Raw genomic sequence first — 18777 nt, forward strand, 5'->3', positions numbered from 1 at the left:
GCGAGGGACACGCTAAAAGAAAAGTTCAGCAATGCGAGAATGTTCGTGTAAGCGTGAGCTAAAAGCTGCGCGTTATTCTCTCCCGTAGTTTTACGCCGGGGCTCACGCGTTTCATTGTTTGAAAATGAAGTGACGCGCGCGCGCAACTGAAGAAACGCGCAACATCCCCCGGCTTCGCGAGCGTGAATACGACAGCTGGGCGAGCGAGCGAGAACCGGCGAGATAAAATGCCGACGATTGTTACGGGGCTGCTGTTTCTTCTTATTATGCAAATGATCATTCCGGCCTCGCGAAGAAGGCGGCGAGAGTTGCGAGATGTAACGCGAGGTAACGCGAATGTAACAAACCGAGCGCGAGCTCGGTGATATAATCGCGGGCGAAATGTGCTCGAGAGAGTGAAGTTTAAAATTTCACGAGAGGCACGCGCGCGCGCATACCGCGCGAGCATTAATTTTGCCGATTTACATAAAACCCATTCGAATCAAATTATCGGATATATTGCAAGCACAATGTCGCGATGCGCCGTTATTTACGGGCGTTTAATTCGCGAGATACGAGCGCAACGATTGAACATTTCCCGAGTCGGCATTTCGATGCTACCCTCTGACGCTCTTACTGGCTTACATGAATGATATTTGGATCGTATATCGGAAAGCTTTGTCAAATTTGTACATTTTTTTCTCTTAGAGGGATAGGTTGTGTCTACTTACGTAGGGGAAAAGGTTCCTTTGGGATTTAGGAAATAAAGAAAATAATGTAATTTCAGTGCTTTGATTTTTTCTCTTTTTCATTATTTCGTATAGGTATGTCAGTCTTAGAGCTTAGTTTCCACAAACGTTAATCCTCGAACATCTTAAAAAATCGTTATTCTCGCAAGGAAATACACTGTCCGTCGAAGGTTTCCGGGCATTTGTGGTAGCGTTCACAGTTGATCGGGTTATATTCAATTTCTGCGCTCTGCGTAACTTACTAATCGTCCATCACAGCCATTGAAGCGGCACGTGTTTCATCATTTAAATTTTGCCTGAGGCCCATTTTACGAGACAATTTTATGCTAATAATCTTTAGACACTACTGTTCTAAGATTACTTTAAATTTTAAGTATACTAACTGGCATAAGATCGTAAATATTCGCAAATTCTGGTTATTATGATCACAACGTTTGCCAATAAACAGAAAGCAATAACATACTAGACTTGGGATGCACACATTAGTAAGCAAATGAAACTACTGGAGGCACCCCAGTTGGTAGAATTGTGTGTGTTCGAGACTGCAAACACTCAACCGTGTTATTGATGGCCTGGAGAAGGTAGAAAATGGATGTTGTCGCTTCTAGAGGGCATTTGGAAGATGGGATACATAGTTAGCTGTGCGTACCAAGCTTTGAGCGTTGAGACAGAGTAGTGTCTGAAAACTATTGACGGGCACTGTATGCGATAATTTTCATAAGACTATCATATGTTTCGGAAGTGTTGCTAGTTTGTCTCTATGCACGTAAGTTTTAATTTTACATCTTCGATATAAGAATTCAGAGCCTAAAAACAAAGTGGTATGTCAGTTTTGAAGCTTTTCCTCCATTCGAAACGACCTATTTTGATGCTAAAATCAGCGGAAACGGGAATTTCATCATGATCAGTCAAAGTAAGATTAAATCCAAACGTCCTTATGCAAATATCACAGATATATTAGTAATCTATCGAAGGTTACCCTGCTGTGTCGCGGAATCAAAGCTTTAATACAGAAGCTCAAAATTCCGACTCGGCTCATCTCGTTGGAAATCGCGGATTCAAGACGCGAGCACGTAGAGAGTGTACGTTCGACTGTTCCCGCGACGCTTCTGCACGTAATTGCGCGTAATCTCGCGACGTCCAGGCGCAGCGTGGAAAAGCAACAGAAAGGAAGAAGAGAGAGAGAGAGAGAGAGAAAAAGAGGAGCGGCAGAATCTCTCGTGGCAGTTCGAACAAAGCGTGAGAAGCGAGAGCATAGCGAGAGAGCCGGCACGAATGCATAAAGCCACCAAAAGCGTCATTATACTTTCGCCTGTGTACGTGCATTTACGTCGCGGGCGCGCGCGCGCGTGTGGGATTATTTTCCCGCTCGTTTGTTCGTATTACGCTTATGCGACACATATTCCTGCGGCCGCGCTGGGAAGTGGTACAATGCCGAATGAAATCGAGCGTACAAAATGCGCGGCCGTATCTTCTCCCTTTTAATTTCCCCGGCCGCCCGCAGCGGGCGCAAGCGCGTGCCATACGTTACACCCTATTAGGAATCGACAACGCTGCGCCCGCCGCAATTGCGCCCGAGTGATATACATCGGACTCGTCGACCGCGGCACATTACCCGCGACCAATGGTCGGGACTTTCAGCAAAAATTGCGAGAACGTCCGTCCGGAAAATCGCCATGATTTTTCGCTTGTATTTATATATTGATGAGGGAGGAGAGAGGCGGTGACCGCCGGACGGCCGTTTTATCAGTGTTGAATGAATGCTGAATGAGATGAATCGCAACGAGCGGTCGCCGAGCGTCAAGCAGTTACCGATTATTTCCATTTTTCAAGCTCGCAATTAGCGCTGCTCGATAGGGAGTGGGGGGGTTGAATTTTCCGTCTTGGCTGGCTGATTAAGTTCGAGCGCGCGCGCGGCCGACGTGATTCTCCGCGTTTCTCCCCTATTCCGAGATTTTCCCCGATATCTCCGCGGATCCGGAAGAAATTCCCGGGGGATTTCGCGGGGAAATCTTGGAACACACGAGGAAGAGTGAGAGAGAGAGGAGGGGGGGGGAAAACGACCGGCGTCAATTATACGGAAGCGAACTCGGGACGCGAACAATGGGCGCCGCATTTGTCCAGCTGCCGGCGGGGGAAGGAAAAAGCGCAGTCGAGGGATTAATCATGTTCTCGCGGATTTTGCCGCGGGTCAACGAGCGTGCGCGAAACAGAGGCCGTTTCGCAGCAGCATTCGACGATGACGGCGACCGGGGGAGTGCAAAAGGTTAAGGGGGAATGTTAAATGCAAAGTTGGCCATTGTGAGCGCGCGCGATAAAAGCACGACGCGCTTATTTTCTCGCACTTTTGTGTCAGGCGTCGTTTGAAAGTGGAACAACGCTCGGTGGAGGACGCGGGGGGAGGGGGGTATGAGGCGGGTACGAGGCGAGGCGAGAAATCCGCCTAGGACGCCGTTTTCCCGACGCGTTATTCCGACGTGTCGCGAATTAAAAATTGTAATTTATGTTATTTACAGGCGCCCCCCTTTCGCTCCTGCGGACGATGAGCGCGACGAACAGACGACGATGTTTTTCCACGAGGACGGTCCGCGCGACAATTCGATTGTCCGCCCGCCACGCCCTCGGACGAACGATCAATTCCCGAATGAAATACCTAAGTATCGTCGCGACTCGTCCCGTCTCAAAGCAGTCTCTGGTATTACACTTTAAAAGGAATTTGTAAGTGGCTAATGTATAGGATGTCTGAGACCTTGCGACTTTAATTGTACCGAGAGCAATTTACAGTTGATTTTTCTCCAGGGAAAACATCGAGGCGAAAATAATTCGCGAGATATAAGAAAAAAAAAATAAATGCTAAAACTAATATAGATATGGTAAACCGGCGTGCCTGTGTGTTTTCCGGCTGTAAAATATTAATCATGTCGGACAGTACGTGAATTTCGCTTACTGTGTATACAATAGTTGGAACTGAAGCGGCAGTTTCCGTCTCTATGCACGCTCGGTCGTATTATTAATGCCGTTTGCTTTTTCGTTGTGCTCAGGTTTTGTCGAGCTTCCTTCTTGTGAAAATTAACGACTCAGCGGCAAGTGATTTATTCGACAATAATATTTTACAATTTCAGTTTTCAGCTCTTTCAATCACTTTGGGTCTTGTGTCAAGCTCTAATCCTTGTCACTGAACCGCGCAAGAAAAGTTAGCTTTAGGTTGTTCTGTAAATCGACAGACTTGAATTTACCGGTCTTTTAACAAAAAAAAATTGTGCACCCTCCTGCAAAGGATCTGCAAGTACTTTTGCTGCCGCGTTTTGATTTAACGCGTTAATCGCATTTCGGAGTTTTAATTGGACTTTTTGCATCATGCAACTTACGGAACTCGGTTATCCGCTTACAACGCTATTAAAAAGGAACGTTTTATTTGCTCGTAAAAACTCGCAAATGCCACGTTTTCATGTGAAAACTCGTCGATCTTCACGCACCACTTCTGATGCGCGGACACTTGCGAATTAATCGATATCCGCTTATAACGCTATTAAAATTTTACCTGCTCGTAAAGCAAATGTTGCATTTTCAGGTGAAAACTCCTCGACCAGCCGATCCTCACGCCCGTGATGTGGGCACTTTCGAATTAAAATAATTGGCCTGTAAATTAATTTTCTTTTACACGGAAAGGAAGAACTCAATTCCTGCGACAGAATAAGGACCGGGCGAAAACTCGGTGACGAAAAACGAAAACTCGATGACAAGAAGTAAATATCTCTGTTACCGCGACTGAGAACACTCGTGCAAACATTCAGCTGCATTAAATTTCGATTGGGACAACTGGAAACAATTGACCGAGCAGAAGCCTCTTACAGGAGTCTTTCCGTTCGTATATACATGTGTATTTCGAGTATTATTATAAATTATAAATTTCACATCGCTGCGCGTTCAAAACGGTCAAGCATCCTAAACATTTGCGTATAATGCCTGCATATTAGTCATTTCATACCGCAACATTTTTCCATCCAGATCTTGTTTTGTAGTTTGGAAGATATTACAAATAGAAACTAAGAATAGCACGCTCGAGAAACTTGAAAAGTGTCGATTTTAGTTGCGAATACCTCCGCTCCCGGACGGTTCAAGTTTTAATCGCACGAGCAGTTAGATGATACTTCGTGTACGCGTAAGTACACGAATATAATCGAATTCTTATCAAATTCACTTCACCTCACAATTCCGTCGATCGGACGCGCGTACGGGCGCGCACTCGTGTGCTCATCGACGCGCGAGTGTCTTTTAGCACCGAGTAGAGTGACCCACTGACCTGTCCCACTGATACGCACGCAGGACGCATGCACATGTGCACGCGCGTGACGCGCGACTAATTTTAATCAAGATTGACGCTAAGATTATTAGGTGGTATTCGGCAGCTAATTTGGAAGCGAGAGTCGAAGCGGTTGCGCGCTCGGCTCGCGTCTCGTTTGCCTGTCAAATGAGATCCCACTGCGACGTAATAGACGTCTCTCTCTCTCTCTCTCTCTCTCCCCCCCCCCAATATGTGCATTGACTTTCTCCTATATATTCATATAGGAAGTAAACTCCTTGCAAACGTGCAAATGGATGAAGCGACGGATAAATCGACGAGACCGGTCAAATCCCGACAAAACAGGTCGAGTAAAATGTTGACGGCAGTTTGATCTTACGCCCGTCGATCTTTGTCGCACGTTGTTCTACCGCATTGCGTCGGAAGCGGATAAGGATGGGAGTGGGAGCGGTCACTGTCGCTGAATCGGATATCGAAGAATCGGGAGCATTTATGACGCTCGAACGGTTTTTCCGGAGAGCGTTCTCCGACAAATCGATCTATCGACGTTCCTTTTTCGGCGGATGCGCGACCACTCGACCCGGACACGATAATGTGTCTTCAATTAACCGGTTCACGGCGAATCGCCACCTCGCTGAGCCGTCGGCGCGAGATCCAATTTCCGGTTCAAAAAGTGGGAAAATCGTATTCCCACCGGGACGCCGGGGACGCGGCGTCGCGTCGCGACGCAAAGTCGCGCTCTCTTCGACGTGCCAGCCCGAATCTTTTTCCCGCAGTTTCCTCGCCCGCAATACGACGATCGAAGTACCCGCAGAGCTGCTCGCCGGCTCTCGTACGCGGTCGTACGTGAATCCAGATCCGATAGATAAGTTCGGCACTGCGAAAAATGCCCGGGACCGCCCGGCTCGGAATTCTGATGCTATTTTGGAGACGCTCTTCTGAGGATAGTTTGAAAGAAAAATGTATGATATTCAGAACTACGACGGCATAATTGAGAAATTAGAAAAAAAACGATAAGTACAGCACAAACGTTATTATAATATGGATTATAATTGCGATACAGATGTAATGTGGCCAATAGGAGAAATACAGTGGATACGGATACGCATGAAAGTGGTAAATAAAGGTGAAAGATCAATTCTGACAATCGATTTTGTGAAGTCTGTCGACTGAGGAGTCACGACGCAGACGGCGAGCGACTTAATAAATTAACGTCATTCTGACAAGACCTCGTTATCCTCTTTTGTAAATGCCTCCTGACCTCTCTTTCGCGAAAACAGGTTCCTGAAAATCTCTCCTTAATCTCTCTTTAAAGCTCCCTCCTTTCTTGGATATGAAATTTGAGAAAACTCGGTTTATTTTATTAAAAGATCGCGTGGAGGTAATGCGATGGGTGTCCTCGTGACTTGCTACCTCGCATTCCCATTCCTGCCCGGAACGAGAGAGACGGTAAATCTTTTATCGAGGAGCGAGTTCGCGCGAGTGAATTTTTCACGAAACTCTGCAAAAGTAATGACGTGAAAGACGGGCGACGCCACCACATTAGACACGTGCGGTACCTCTATCTCTTCGAACCCTAATTCACTCGGTGGAAAATATTCCGCGGGACACGTTGGAGCAGTTACGTCACGTGGCAGGGCGATAGGGACCGGCGGGATGAGTAGAAGCTTACCGGTTTTATTCTCAAAGGACGACAGTGCGCTCTGGCAGGACGAGCAGCACAAAAGTCCTGCCAACAGCAGCCACCTGAACAGCAACCCGGTCGATCTCTTCGGCATCATCTGAAACAGCGAAAAAGCGAATTGAATCGGGTAATCATATCGCGGCAGCTCTCTGATTGGTCAAACGGGCAATTTTGAGGGAATTTTTTATCAAAGAGATCTTTGAATATCGAGCCCCGTTCGCCATTTCGCTCGCCAATGTAATGACGAAAATTATCGTAGCAGAGGAAGAATTCGAGACGCGAAATAAATCGCAGAAACCTCGCGGAGACTTATCATCGATGTAGGAATCGTATACATTTGGCTACTACCGGGGACTGGCGAGGAATCACTTCAATATTGAAATACGGATTTCACGTCAAAATACCAATGCTTTAAAGAGAAAAACGGAGAAATGTCACTAAGTAGAAGCCTAAATAGTTCAGTGAAGTAAAAGTGATTACCTGACGGCAACACGTACGTTTAAAAGACGTCCTCCAGATCAACTTATCATCGAAAACATATTTTTGTGACGTCTTAATGTCATTTAAGAATAGCAAGACCTGAGTTCGATCCCAGGGAGTAACTAAGATACCTAAGATCGACTTAAGACATTTTTAAGACGTTTACATCACATGGAAAACCCAATGTAACCCCAGACAGCACAATGTAAAAAGTCGGGATATAATACGTCTTTAAAACGTCTTGAAAAAGTCTTCAAAACATCTTTAAGACGTAAGACGACTTAAAGATATCCTAAAGATGCCGTTTCAATTTTGATTCTGTTATTTATTGCTCATTTATTTTACAGATTTACCCTGAAATCGCGCTTATATTCAATAATTATATTATAGGAAACTACATTATAGGAAAAAATGATGCGGTATGATTCAAGTGATGTGTGAATAATATAATAACATAAATAGTGATGTGTAAATAAGTCTGATATGAATTAGGCAACTCTCTCCTAGTATTGGAAATTGAAAATTCTTGGTACTTTTCCAATACCGGAAATCGATACAGTTGCAGTACTATCTTTCGAATCTTGGCCCATTGCTGTCATCCCACCAGTATTACATCACTATTAAATCGGTATTCGATGGCATCTCATCATAATATATTGTTCACTAAAAATCGGTACTCTCAGCCGGTACAGCTCGACATCAGTTATTTCCTACTTGGGTACTGATTTTACGCGCTCCTTTTTATCTCCTCTTTGTTTTTTTAATGACCCCTGCGTTCCTAATAAATTGACCGTGTGGGAATAAACCGTGGAGTGTATTTACGATACGTGCTACATCCACAACATCCGCGGGTTGATCTCCGGCGTTGCCGACCGGGCGAATTTAATATACGTCGGCGAACAGATCGCGGAAGTCGATTTATGGGGCGTTTTTGTGCCGCGGAGAGAACCGTGACACTTTTATTTCGAGAGACAAATAAATCTTACGCATTCGACGTTAAAAAGCGCGTGTCGTTATTCATCGGGGAGTTTTTTGCTTATCGAGGCAAAACGAAGCGAGCACGCCGATCGGCCGCGGCCGATGTTCGGATACACGTCGCCAAGAATCGCTCGCCGTTCGCCGTTGGAAAGCTGTGCCGGCGCGATCGCAGAAACGTAATTAATTCACCTAATTGGCCGTTCGGGGCGCAGTTGACCGATACGATCAATGGACAGGATGATGCTCGATATTAATTACAATTGTGTAAATACGCGCATGCAGAATACAATATCTGCCCGATAAAGCGGGATAAAACCCACAATATTGTTCCGCAGTTGGACATAATAACGGGAAAGATTAAATCGCGGAAATAGCAGGGCAACCCGCCTGATATCTCGCGCGACATGTGCAGCATGAAAATGAATTAAGACGAGAAATTAATATCGAGATAAACGCGAGCACGAGCGTGTCAATCAACTTTATCGGTATTAAATTCGTCGAAAATAGAGCTTTTCCCTCCGTGCCTTCCGCACTTTCATTGTGACTCTCTCCCGAGTCGAAATTCGGATGCTGCTTTGACGCTCTTAATCTTAATTTGACACTCTTATGACCTGTGCAAGCAAACAGATATAGTTGTTAAATTAAAAAATGAGGTGGTAAATCAAAATTAGGGTACGTTATTCTAAAACTTTAAAAAAGCAGAAGTGAACATTACACATTACTACCTGGCGACTAGTTGTCATTTTTCGTCTTGTAATGCAATTTCTTTTGTTTAACCCGTTAACTTATTCGTTCAGCCATTATCTTGCCGCTAAGAGAAGTGAGCATTACGTTACTGCAATGATAGAAGGATTTGGTAATGATATTAAGATTTGGTGAACATTTGCCGGCCAAATATTGGATTACTGCAAACAATTTAGTTTCATCTGCAGTACTGTAATTCCGTGTATTTAGTACACGGGACTGAATTATATTTGGTTACGGTAATCAAATATTTGGTCGGCAAACATTCACTAAATTGCAGTACTTATTACCAAATCCTCTTTTCAGTACAACAGCGATGTTAGATACAAATTTATCATCTCGCAGCTGAACCCCCCTCCCCTCCCCCGCGAGGTTCAATTTCCCTTTCTACTGGGGATTTTTCGAATAAAAGCTGCCACACTGTCAGTAATAACAACCTTGCATGCTTCTATTTTTGCGGTCGAAACTAAAAGAATAGTACAATTGAGACCAAAAATGACTATAATTTCTATCCGTGCAGGACGAAAGGTTTCCACTCGGGTTTTACCGCGAGTCTTGCAAAGACGAGTCTTGTAAGGATACGAGACACGCATTGAAATGAGAATCCGACATACTTATATCTAAATCCTCTCGAGCTGCCTGCGCATCATTGTAAGTCGCATACCGAGCTCGCGTGCCAAAGAGCACTATCAAACGCTGCCAAGTTCCTGTTCCTTTTTGCACACTCCTCTCTCTCTCTCTCTCTCTCCTCCCTCGTACCGTTGCCAATGCCATCGGCGTTTACGCGGAAGTGCATTATGAAATGTTTTCCGCGCGGCAGCCCCGCGCCATTATTTAATACATACAATGCTCCCTTTCGCTTCGCCGAACAATAAACTTCCTCCCGAGTTATCCGATGTTTGCCTCCGTGAAAAAGGACGCGGGCGCGACAAATAATACGACGGGCGATTCCGTTGATACGTGGGGAATATGCTGTGAATACGGCGGACAACAACGGCAACTTCGAGTCGACGATACTTTGACGAAACATAAAACCCAGCCGGAGGTCGAGGTCCGCAGTAGTAACTCAACGTGACTACATTTCCCGACCGTCGGGGTAACTTCGCGCGGCCGTTCGCGTAACACGATGTAATGCACGAGCGAGGACCGATGTGTCTTTTACGACGGTCCACGGGGGCGGAGGATCTCTCGATGTCTTGTAAAGTGAGTTGTAAAGGCCGCTGTTAACCGATCTCCCCAAGGGCTGGTCGCACTGTTGCTGTTTACCAGCCGAGAGAAAGAGAGAAAGAGAGAGGTCGCGAGGAATAATTTGGACGGATCGTGACCTGCCCCAATCGTCCGGCGAACCTGTCAAAACTGCGTTCCCACGACCGCGAAAGTGCGAACACGTACGGCCGTCGAATCCCGTTTCCCCCGTGGATCGATGAACGGCTCTGGGAGAATTCCGGCTGAGCCGAGAATTCTCGCGAGCGAAATTCGATTCACTCGGAGGAGTAACGTCCGCGATTTTGTCGAAGATCCAAGTTCACCGTCGATTTTTATTTGTTGCTCCACCAGGCTGCCAGCCGCCAGGCAGAATTGGACGTCATTCGAATGCATTTTTACTTAGCGCGTCATTTAGACGTGAAATTTTATTCATTATTCGTGCTATTTATTAATTATCATTCGCATTATCTGTTATTCATATCATTCGTTATTCATATGTCTGTTCATATTATTCGTTATTTGCATTATATGCTGTCCTCATAAATGTAATTATTTGTTATTTGCATTATTTGTTATTCGTCATTGATTATTTATGCGAGCACGCGCCTATATATGTACGCGTATGTGAACTAATTTTATTAAATTAGTTAAATTATCTGAATGAATGCATATTACTACTTATATACGGGGATTGATACAGATTGATCCTGATGTTTTGGGTTGAAGGTTGAATTCTTTTTCTTAATATACGTATCGAAAGTGTCTACAGACTGAGATTCACGAGAAACCGCTGAACAATATTTTTTTCCGTTACTGCAAAATCAATAAAAGCACCAAAATTCCAAAATTGCTTCTTTCGTTACTACTTCCGAAAAAATCTGTCTCCTTCTTTCGAAAGTTCAATTGATAAAGCAAAGATTTAGGAAGCGATTGCTGTCTGAATGTTAAAATAATCTGCTCTGGTTTTCGCCGAATCGTGGCAAGAAATGCTTTTTTAAATACTCATAACTTCTTTAAAAACATGCCTTTTTAATTACTTCTAACCTCTTAAAAAATGACTGTTTCCCTACCTCTTATGCGTCATTTTGTCATTCCATAATCCATACACTTCATGTGCCCACCAAGTTGATATTGTATATCTTCAGTTCTCAATGAGCAAAGTCATCTTTTTAACGAAGGCGCGTTCATCCGCGCGCATGAATCCTGATAGCCCTTAAAACGGCTCTCGCGATGTCCTCGGGGAGTCAAACCCGAGCGTTTGCGATATCGGAGACGCACGCACGGCGGTCGCAAGTGTCCCGCGAAAGTCGGGGCTGGCGAAACGCGAGACTCGAACTTCGTCGAGACGACAACTGCGCTCGCGCGCAGTGTCAACCGACTTCCGGCGGTTTCTCCTCCGGTCTTCGAATTCGTCGCGAGTTCCCGGAGAATTTCAAAGTAAACAGGCTCGCGCGCGCCACCTTTCAAGCGCGAATCGACCGGGCGGTGTCCTCGGGCGAGGAGGAGTGACGTATCCGTACGCTCCTACCGGCGAGATCGAGGACAACTCCCAAATAGTCTAGCCTCGCGAATCCCGGTGTTCATCGATCGACGAGAATTCGATCGTCCGGCCCGCTAACGATCGTTCGTCGAGAAAGTCCTTGAAGACGGCTGCCGACCGCCGGCGGCTGGGTCACTGTCGCTAACCGCGAAAATTACATATTCGCATAGAGGATTTGCGGCTTCGTACGGCGGAGAGCGAGATGGAAGAGAAACGAGAGATCGTTTTGTACGAACTTCTCAAAGGCTCTCGCGCGCGTCAGGTTGTCGAAGGGAAATACGGTATTAGTCGGAGGGGAGGGGGGGCGAGGGGGGCGTAATACATACAAAGCGACAGTTTAGATATTCCGCTGGCGAAGTACGCGCAGACAGATAAGTCCGCGTCGGCTCACACGTGTAGCAACATGGCATCCGTTCGAAGGCGCGCATACTAATAAGTTAATAAGCTGCTATCTTTAGCTGTCGCGCGAGGCAGGTCTGAACAGTCGTAATCCTAGGAGTAATGCATTCGCACGCAGCGAGGGAAAGTAGGATATCCTGCGAAAGATGTCCTGTACGGCCTTCATGATCGGATCGTGCAGGTTGCCACGTGGAGCGCATGATGGACGAAGACGCCGGTTCCTCGCTCGCTCACGAGGCGGCCGAAACTCGAGGGCGAATTATAAATTCGTCCGTGGCGAATCGCGCGTGCGACATTAATCGCTTAGCATTAATCGCGCGATAATAACGACCCCGGGCTATCCGTGGGCAAAAAGTGAGCGGGCAAAAACGAGGCTCACCTTGCGCGCGATTCTTCCGGTATATTTGTAGCTCCGTCGGGCGGGACGTCCCGAAATCATCGCGGAGTTCGCGGAGTTCGCTGTGAAAATTATCGCCTCGCGATTTGCGGGCGACGTACGCGCACGGTGTCGCGTCGAAGTCAGAAGGCGCGCCCGCCACGTCTCGGATGCGTTTCACCGCGTATAAATTTCAGCCTGCGAAAATTCCAGCTGAATTTCTTCGCCGGCGCAATTTACGAGTCGCGTCCGCGCCGCAATTACCCGGCCCCGGTCGAGTGTCGCGCGCGCGGAACGTTTGCGTACACCTACTTAAGAGGCCAGGTGAGGCGACCCGAGGAAACACGCGACAAGAAGTGCGCGCGAGAGAGAGAGAGAGAGAGAGAAACGAATGTTATATTGAGAGAAAAAAATAGTTGGAGCAACTATAATCTCATTATATTTCAATTTTGGCCGCAACTCTATGCGTTTTTATTTTTCAACATGCAGAATATAACAAAGTGAACCCGGATTTATAGTTTTAACAACTATGACATTCTTCTCTACAGCTATATTTCGAAATTGCCATAAACTATAATGAGAATATATGAGACATATTATAAAATATAGTTATGACAAAGGATCATATGTACTTATATATACGAATGAAAATTGATTATTTCTTTTGAACTATGTGGTTCGGATACAAAGTTCGACCGTCGATAGACCGCTATAGTCGATTCGACCTTTCATTTCTAACTGGGTGTCGTTAACATGTACTTAGTAAATATGCTATAGTTACGCTTACTATTTGTGGTTTACACTTTCTGCTTTTCTTGATTACCATTTTTTAATTACACCATTATAGTTCCGAATATACATTTTTTCTCGACGCACGCGTGTACGTCGTACAGCGACGGTGAAAATTCGCGAGCGCGTCGTACGTCTCTGTGCTCATTGATTTAATCATTGATTAAATCGTTCGAGCGAAATCGCCGATTACGCGCTCGGGATGCCAGGATTCTCGAACGCGCGAACGTTATCGGCGCGACCGACAATGATACTTTCACCCGCGTCAGGTGCGAATGATTCGGCACGCTAACGGAGGCTCATCAGCGAATCATTTCCGCCGATCATTGGCGCCTTATGCGTTCTTAACTCTCGAGTGTTATCCGTCTAATACAGTGGTTCTCAAGAAACGCCTGCGATCTCGTTCCGCACAACCGGAGTGATTGAATTCTAACGAGCCGTGGTTCTACGCCCGTCGTGTCGAAGGTGGACAGAATACTTGAACAGGCTAACATTTGACACACTTCTCTGGCAACGCACAATAGAATGCGAGTCGGTGACGTTGTATGACGTCTGAAGAAAGTAGCGCTCGGAACACAAGCGGGAATTATTCAAGTATTTCGGCAGGGTTGTCGAACACCTGCTGCTCCAGTTAAGGGCGAAAAACGTCGATATATGCAGAGATACGGGGAATTGGGCCGCGACAAAGGGCTCCTGGACAGGGTCGGAAGTTTGCCGAAAGTCGCCTTCGTCGTATTTGCGCGTGGAATCGCGGCATAACGAGACACACGTGGTAACGGTAGACGCTGCTCCGGGCGCTGATCTCCTCTCTCGAACGAGATTCCCAGAAAGAAAGAGCGATAGAGAGAAAGAGAGAGAAAGGGAGGGGAGAGAGAGAGAGAGAGAGAGAGAAGAAGAAGAAGAAGGGAGTGAGAAGGAGAAAACACACGGACGAATGAGCAAAGAGGACCACTTTGTACGGAGCCGCTTCTAGAAGCCGCAAGATATCCGACCTTGAAGATCGAATCAGGATAGGGCGCATCACGATAACCCGGATGAACTTCGAATTTTTCTGTCCACTGTTTTGGCGTTCAATCGCGCCGACGAGAAAAATTGTTCAAAGCACTGGCAGTAGATTAAAGCCCGTAATGAGGAAAGTTTCGGGAATGGTGCTTTTATGATAATTTCATCTAATCTGCGGACGCCGATCGGGAACCTTTGAAAGAAGATACATGCGGTTGAGGGTATACGCCTGATGCAGATAAATTTCATGCCGGGACGTAGGTATCTCGTAAAAATACCCAGCAACTATTCTAACAAGCGCTCGTAGCCCTGAAATATGCTAATATAACACGACAGGACGACAATCAGTGATAATTCGTCATGATGGAGTGTAACATAAATATGAGCATCATATCTAATCTCTCTCCCTCTAATCTTTATCTAATCTCTCATATTCAAAAATCGGAATTTCTTGCCCTGCGACTAAGGAACAGTCTGAATGCCTATAATTCCTCGTTTAATGTTAACTCTAACATGGCGCATATCTTACCGGCTCCTCAATCTAGCGCACTGGGATCGTCTTCGCTTATTTGAGTTACGCGAAAGTGTTAATAAAAATAAAAAAATAATAAAAACTTTTGTTTGTTGACAAAGTCATTGTAAACATGTAAATGGTAGGCTATAACATCATTTTATCGCATTTCTAAATCCGGTCGAAAATGATCTCGGATTATGGTTGATGTCTCGAACGCCGCTTCTACTTTACCGGCGCATATGCATGCGTATACACGTTATGAATATGCATGTAATGAAGATCTACGCAGCTAATTATACGCGTGTCCGTGAAGTAACGAGATCCGCTCGAGACACGAACGCCCGAGCGCAACGAATGATTCGCCGGCGGCTCTAAATGATCGCTTAATTAATAATTAACGGATATGCACGGCCACGTTTTCCCCATCGACGTATTAGACGAGAGTTTGTCGGAAGGAAGTCAAAGAACGCGTCGGGGACATGTGTTTTCCCCTGATGAGCGCGCAATTAACGCTAATTAAGCAAGTCAGCGCGCGCGTTCCTCCAGAAACAATATTTGAACGCACTAGAAATTAAACATGCATACAGACTGCGAGAAACGTCGCGTTATTTAATTATCGGAAAACGATGGCCGATCGTGATCTCGCGCAATTCGATACTATTAAACAGAATTTAATTTATTTGCCCAACCTAAATATGCGACGGGGCTGCCGAGAGGTAACTCGCTTATATTTGATAACCGAATTTTACGCGTCTGTCCTATTCTGTTATTTACGCGCTTTTGTCCGCAAAACTAGAAAAGTGTCCGATCGACGATCCAATATTTTCCACTTTGCGCGTAATCGTTATCGAATGCGGGCATATCCTCCCTTTCTTCCCTCCTCCTCCCTCCCTCTCTCTCTTTCTCTTTCTCCTGTTAAATTCAGCTCTACTCGGATCGTCGAGTTTTTAAGAAGCGCCACGACTCCACTTTGAACTTATTAAACCACCGGCGCGAAATCCGGCAATGAATTCCAAGCACGGCGGAACAGTTTCAGCCCCCAAATTCCATAATGTCTCGTAGCCCTCGGGATCGCCCGAGTGAAAATCCAGTCTGCGGGCGTTCATTTTTCACCTCATCCGCCGAATTCACGCGTTCGTTCGAGGCCGATTTACCTCCTCGAATAGAACGCCAGAAAGCACGGCCAGAGAGCCGGGGAAAGTGCGGTCGGGAAGGAGAGAAAAAATAGACACACGAAGGGTCGCCGTCGTGAGCCTCACAGCAGCGGGAAGATCAATTAGAGGGACTGTTCGCGGGAAATTAACGCGCCGTTGAAGTCACAGCGGCGTCAATTAGGCGTTACCGGCGCTCCAGTATGCAAATACGACGGTTAAAAAGCCACGTACGCTTTTCCGTCCGAAAGAATCTCAAGCGGCACGGTAGTACTTTCTCGAGAAACGGATTCACCCGGCGGTGAATTGAAAACGAACGAACGGAGACGAGAATAAAGCGAGACGGCGTCTCGGTAATTAGTGGACAATCAGAAAAGAAAGTGCGACTCGATCGAGATAATTAGCAAACTTCGTGTAAGTGTAACAAGCGCGCGCTGCTGTACTCGCCGCAATGAAGAAATGCGGCAAGCATGCGATATGTGTCTGCTTGTATTTACGTAGGGGAGACCAGGGCTGGAAGCCACACGGCTTAGTGGTCGCAAAGCTTATATATCACTTGACAAATGAAGGAACTTGTTCTCTAGAGAAAAAAATATTTGATAATTACAACTTTAACTATCCTATTGATAGAGAATTATAATCAGGAGAACCATTTTTCTAGCAAGTGTTACTGCATAGCGTGATAATGATAATAACTTTACACACATATTGTTGCTATTTCTATTCTGGTTAAAAGCATAAAAAGGGTATAATTGAAAATAACTATAATTTCTTTCGATGTATAGTGTAAATTGCCGGTATCGTGTTAATTGGACGTACAAAGTAGATTTTACTTGTTTTTTTCAATTGACATGGCTAGAAAGCGTGACCAAAAATCAGTTAGAAGTAAACCTGCGCCATAACTATGTGTGATATCATTAATTTTAATAAAATATTTAAAAAACATTAGAACAGAAATTTCTTTCGTTTATACGTACATTAAGGAATATTGAAAATGCCTTATCCACACGGAAACAAGAATTAACTCTCGCAAGCTAAAAATTGGCTCTTACAGCTAAAAACTAGTTCCCATAGATAAGAATTAACTCTTAATGTAACACAACTTTTTTATATATAAATATTATACATGCAAGGCAATTATTTTGTTTTTAAAAGCGAAAGGATGTAATTAGTATTAATATGTACATGACATTATGAAATATTGTATACATCTTTTTTTAATTACGTAAAAAATGCATAGTAAAAAATTTGGTGTTACAAATCCGGTTACGGTCCACCCAAATTTTTGTGTTATTTCAACAAGGTGACCATGTTAATTTAACATATTTGTGCACTTTTTAACATGTCCCCAATGTTAAAATAACAAAAGTTTAAGTGGACCGTTTGTACCACATAATTTTTTCCTATATATAATAATAATCCCCGGTCTTTTCTACGCGTAAAATTCCTACGATCATTAAATGTGTGTTTGGCGACGGTGCTAATTGCGACCACTGATTGGCCCACCGTTAAATAAACGCCCGATGAATCGTGCGTTTTCTGACACAGTTCGTTATGGGAATTGGCACGCGTAAATCGCATATTATTATTCCCGGGCTCTGTCGTCGCCGGCTTGGCGGGTAAAAGTCCCGAGACGCGAGGCGATCACGAGAGGAGAATATTCGCACGACTCTACTCTCCCACAGCAGCAACATGCACAATGTATGTAATTATCGCTTGCATCGTTAGAAAAGTATTACGGGCGCGATTATCGAGCGCTGCCCCTCTCTTCCCCCCAGACCGCCCTGTCGCGCGTTGATTACACCTCGAATGTACGAATTATACGTTCTCGAACAAGGGGAAGAAGCGTGGTGGTTTTGGTCGAATCGCGGTAATGCGCCGCGTTAAACAATAGTGACGAATTGCTGCGACTCTCTACAGGAAGAAAAATAATTCAGAGGCAAATTTTAGAAAATTTTATACTGCAATTTTAAAAACACAGCAAATAAACAAATAACAGAAAAGGAGGTAAGATAATGGCCCTGAATTTTGTCGAGTATTCCTCATTTTCGTAGGGACATAAAAATAATGATCAATTTTCTCCGAGTAGCCAGAACTTTGCTTATCATAAACTGAAAAGTTTTAAAATTATTTTTCTTCTTAAATAAACAGTTCGATATTTTAGGAGTTGATTTTCGAGATCATTTTATGAAGAAATGAACGCACATTTATGTGAAATTTTCTTCATAAAATGATTTAAAAAATCAGTTTCTAAAACATCAGCAGTATTCATGGAACACTGTACATTCAATTATTTCCTACGACGGCATAAAATTTGCCGACACTCCGAATTATTTCTCCCCGTGTAATATATAAATTATACGTTCCCGAAGGGGCACGTAGCCGTTTTAGTCAAACGCGATAACTCATCGCGTTAATATACAATAATAACGGCTTGTAAATTACGTCCCGTTGGAACTTATTTCGCGCGAGACGGTTCCTATAAATATCAGTTAACGCCAGCGATAGTTTTAACCGATGCTCCGCTTGTCACTGAAAACACAAGAGCGCAGGAGGAGATAAAGGACGAATTAAACTTTAACTAATGTTTACAGAATAGCTCACATAGATCGTTACGTCGTTATCTCGTGGTGCTCACTATTATCCTACTAACAGTAACGTAGTCCTCCTCCTCCTCGTCCCGCGTGGTCGCGCTAGGATCGAGCAATTAACCGAATCGAGTCCGAATTTCCTGTCCTTACGAGAGAGAGAGAGAGAGAGAGAAAGATCGAATATTCGCCAAGGGCCCACTTGGTCGATGTGAAGCGGTCGTCGAAGTTGCGACTAAGCGGAAATTCGGGAAGTCCGGGCTCACACGAGTGGACAAACCACCTGCCCCCCCCC

General features: G+C 45.0%; 1 protein-coding gene across 1 annotated transcript in view; it reads right to left on the bottom strand.

The window, feature by feature from the left end:
- The window catches only part of LOC106747031 (mucin-5AC), a 58191-nt gene that overhangs the window by 10059 nt on the left and 29355 nt on the right, over positions 1 to 18777 (bottom strand). Inside the window, exon 2 of the mRNA XM_014624268.1 lies at positions 6704 to 6812. Within this exon, the coding sequence (XP_014479754.1) occupies positions 6704 to 6812 (109 nt within the window). The remainder of the gene's footprint in view (positions 1 to 6703; positions 6813 to 18777) is intronic.

This window comes from Dinoponera quadriceps, unplaced genomic scaffold, assembly GCF_001313825.1.
Source record: "Dinoponera quadriceps isolate SergipeBrazil2010 unplaced genomic scaffold, ASM131382v1 scaffold2099, whole genome shotgun sequence".
Taxonomy (NCBI): Eukaryota; Metazoa; Arthropoda; class Insecta; order Hymenoptera; family Formicidae; genus Dinoponera; species Dinoponera quadriceps.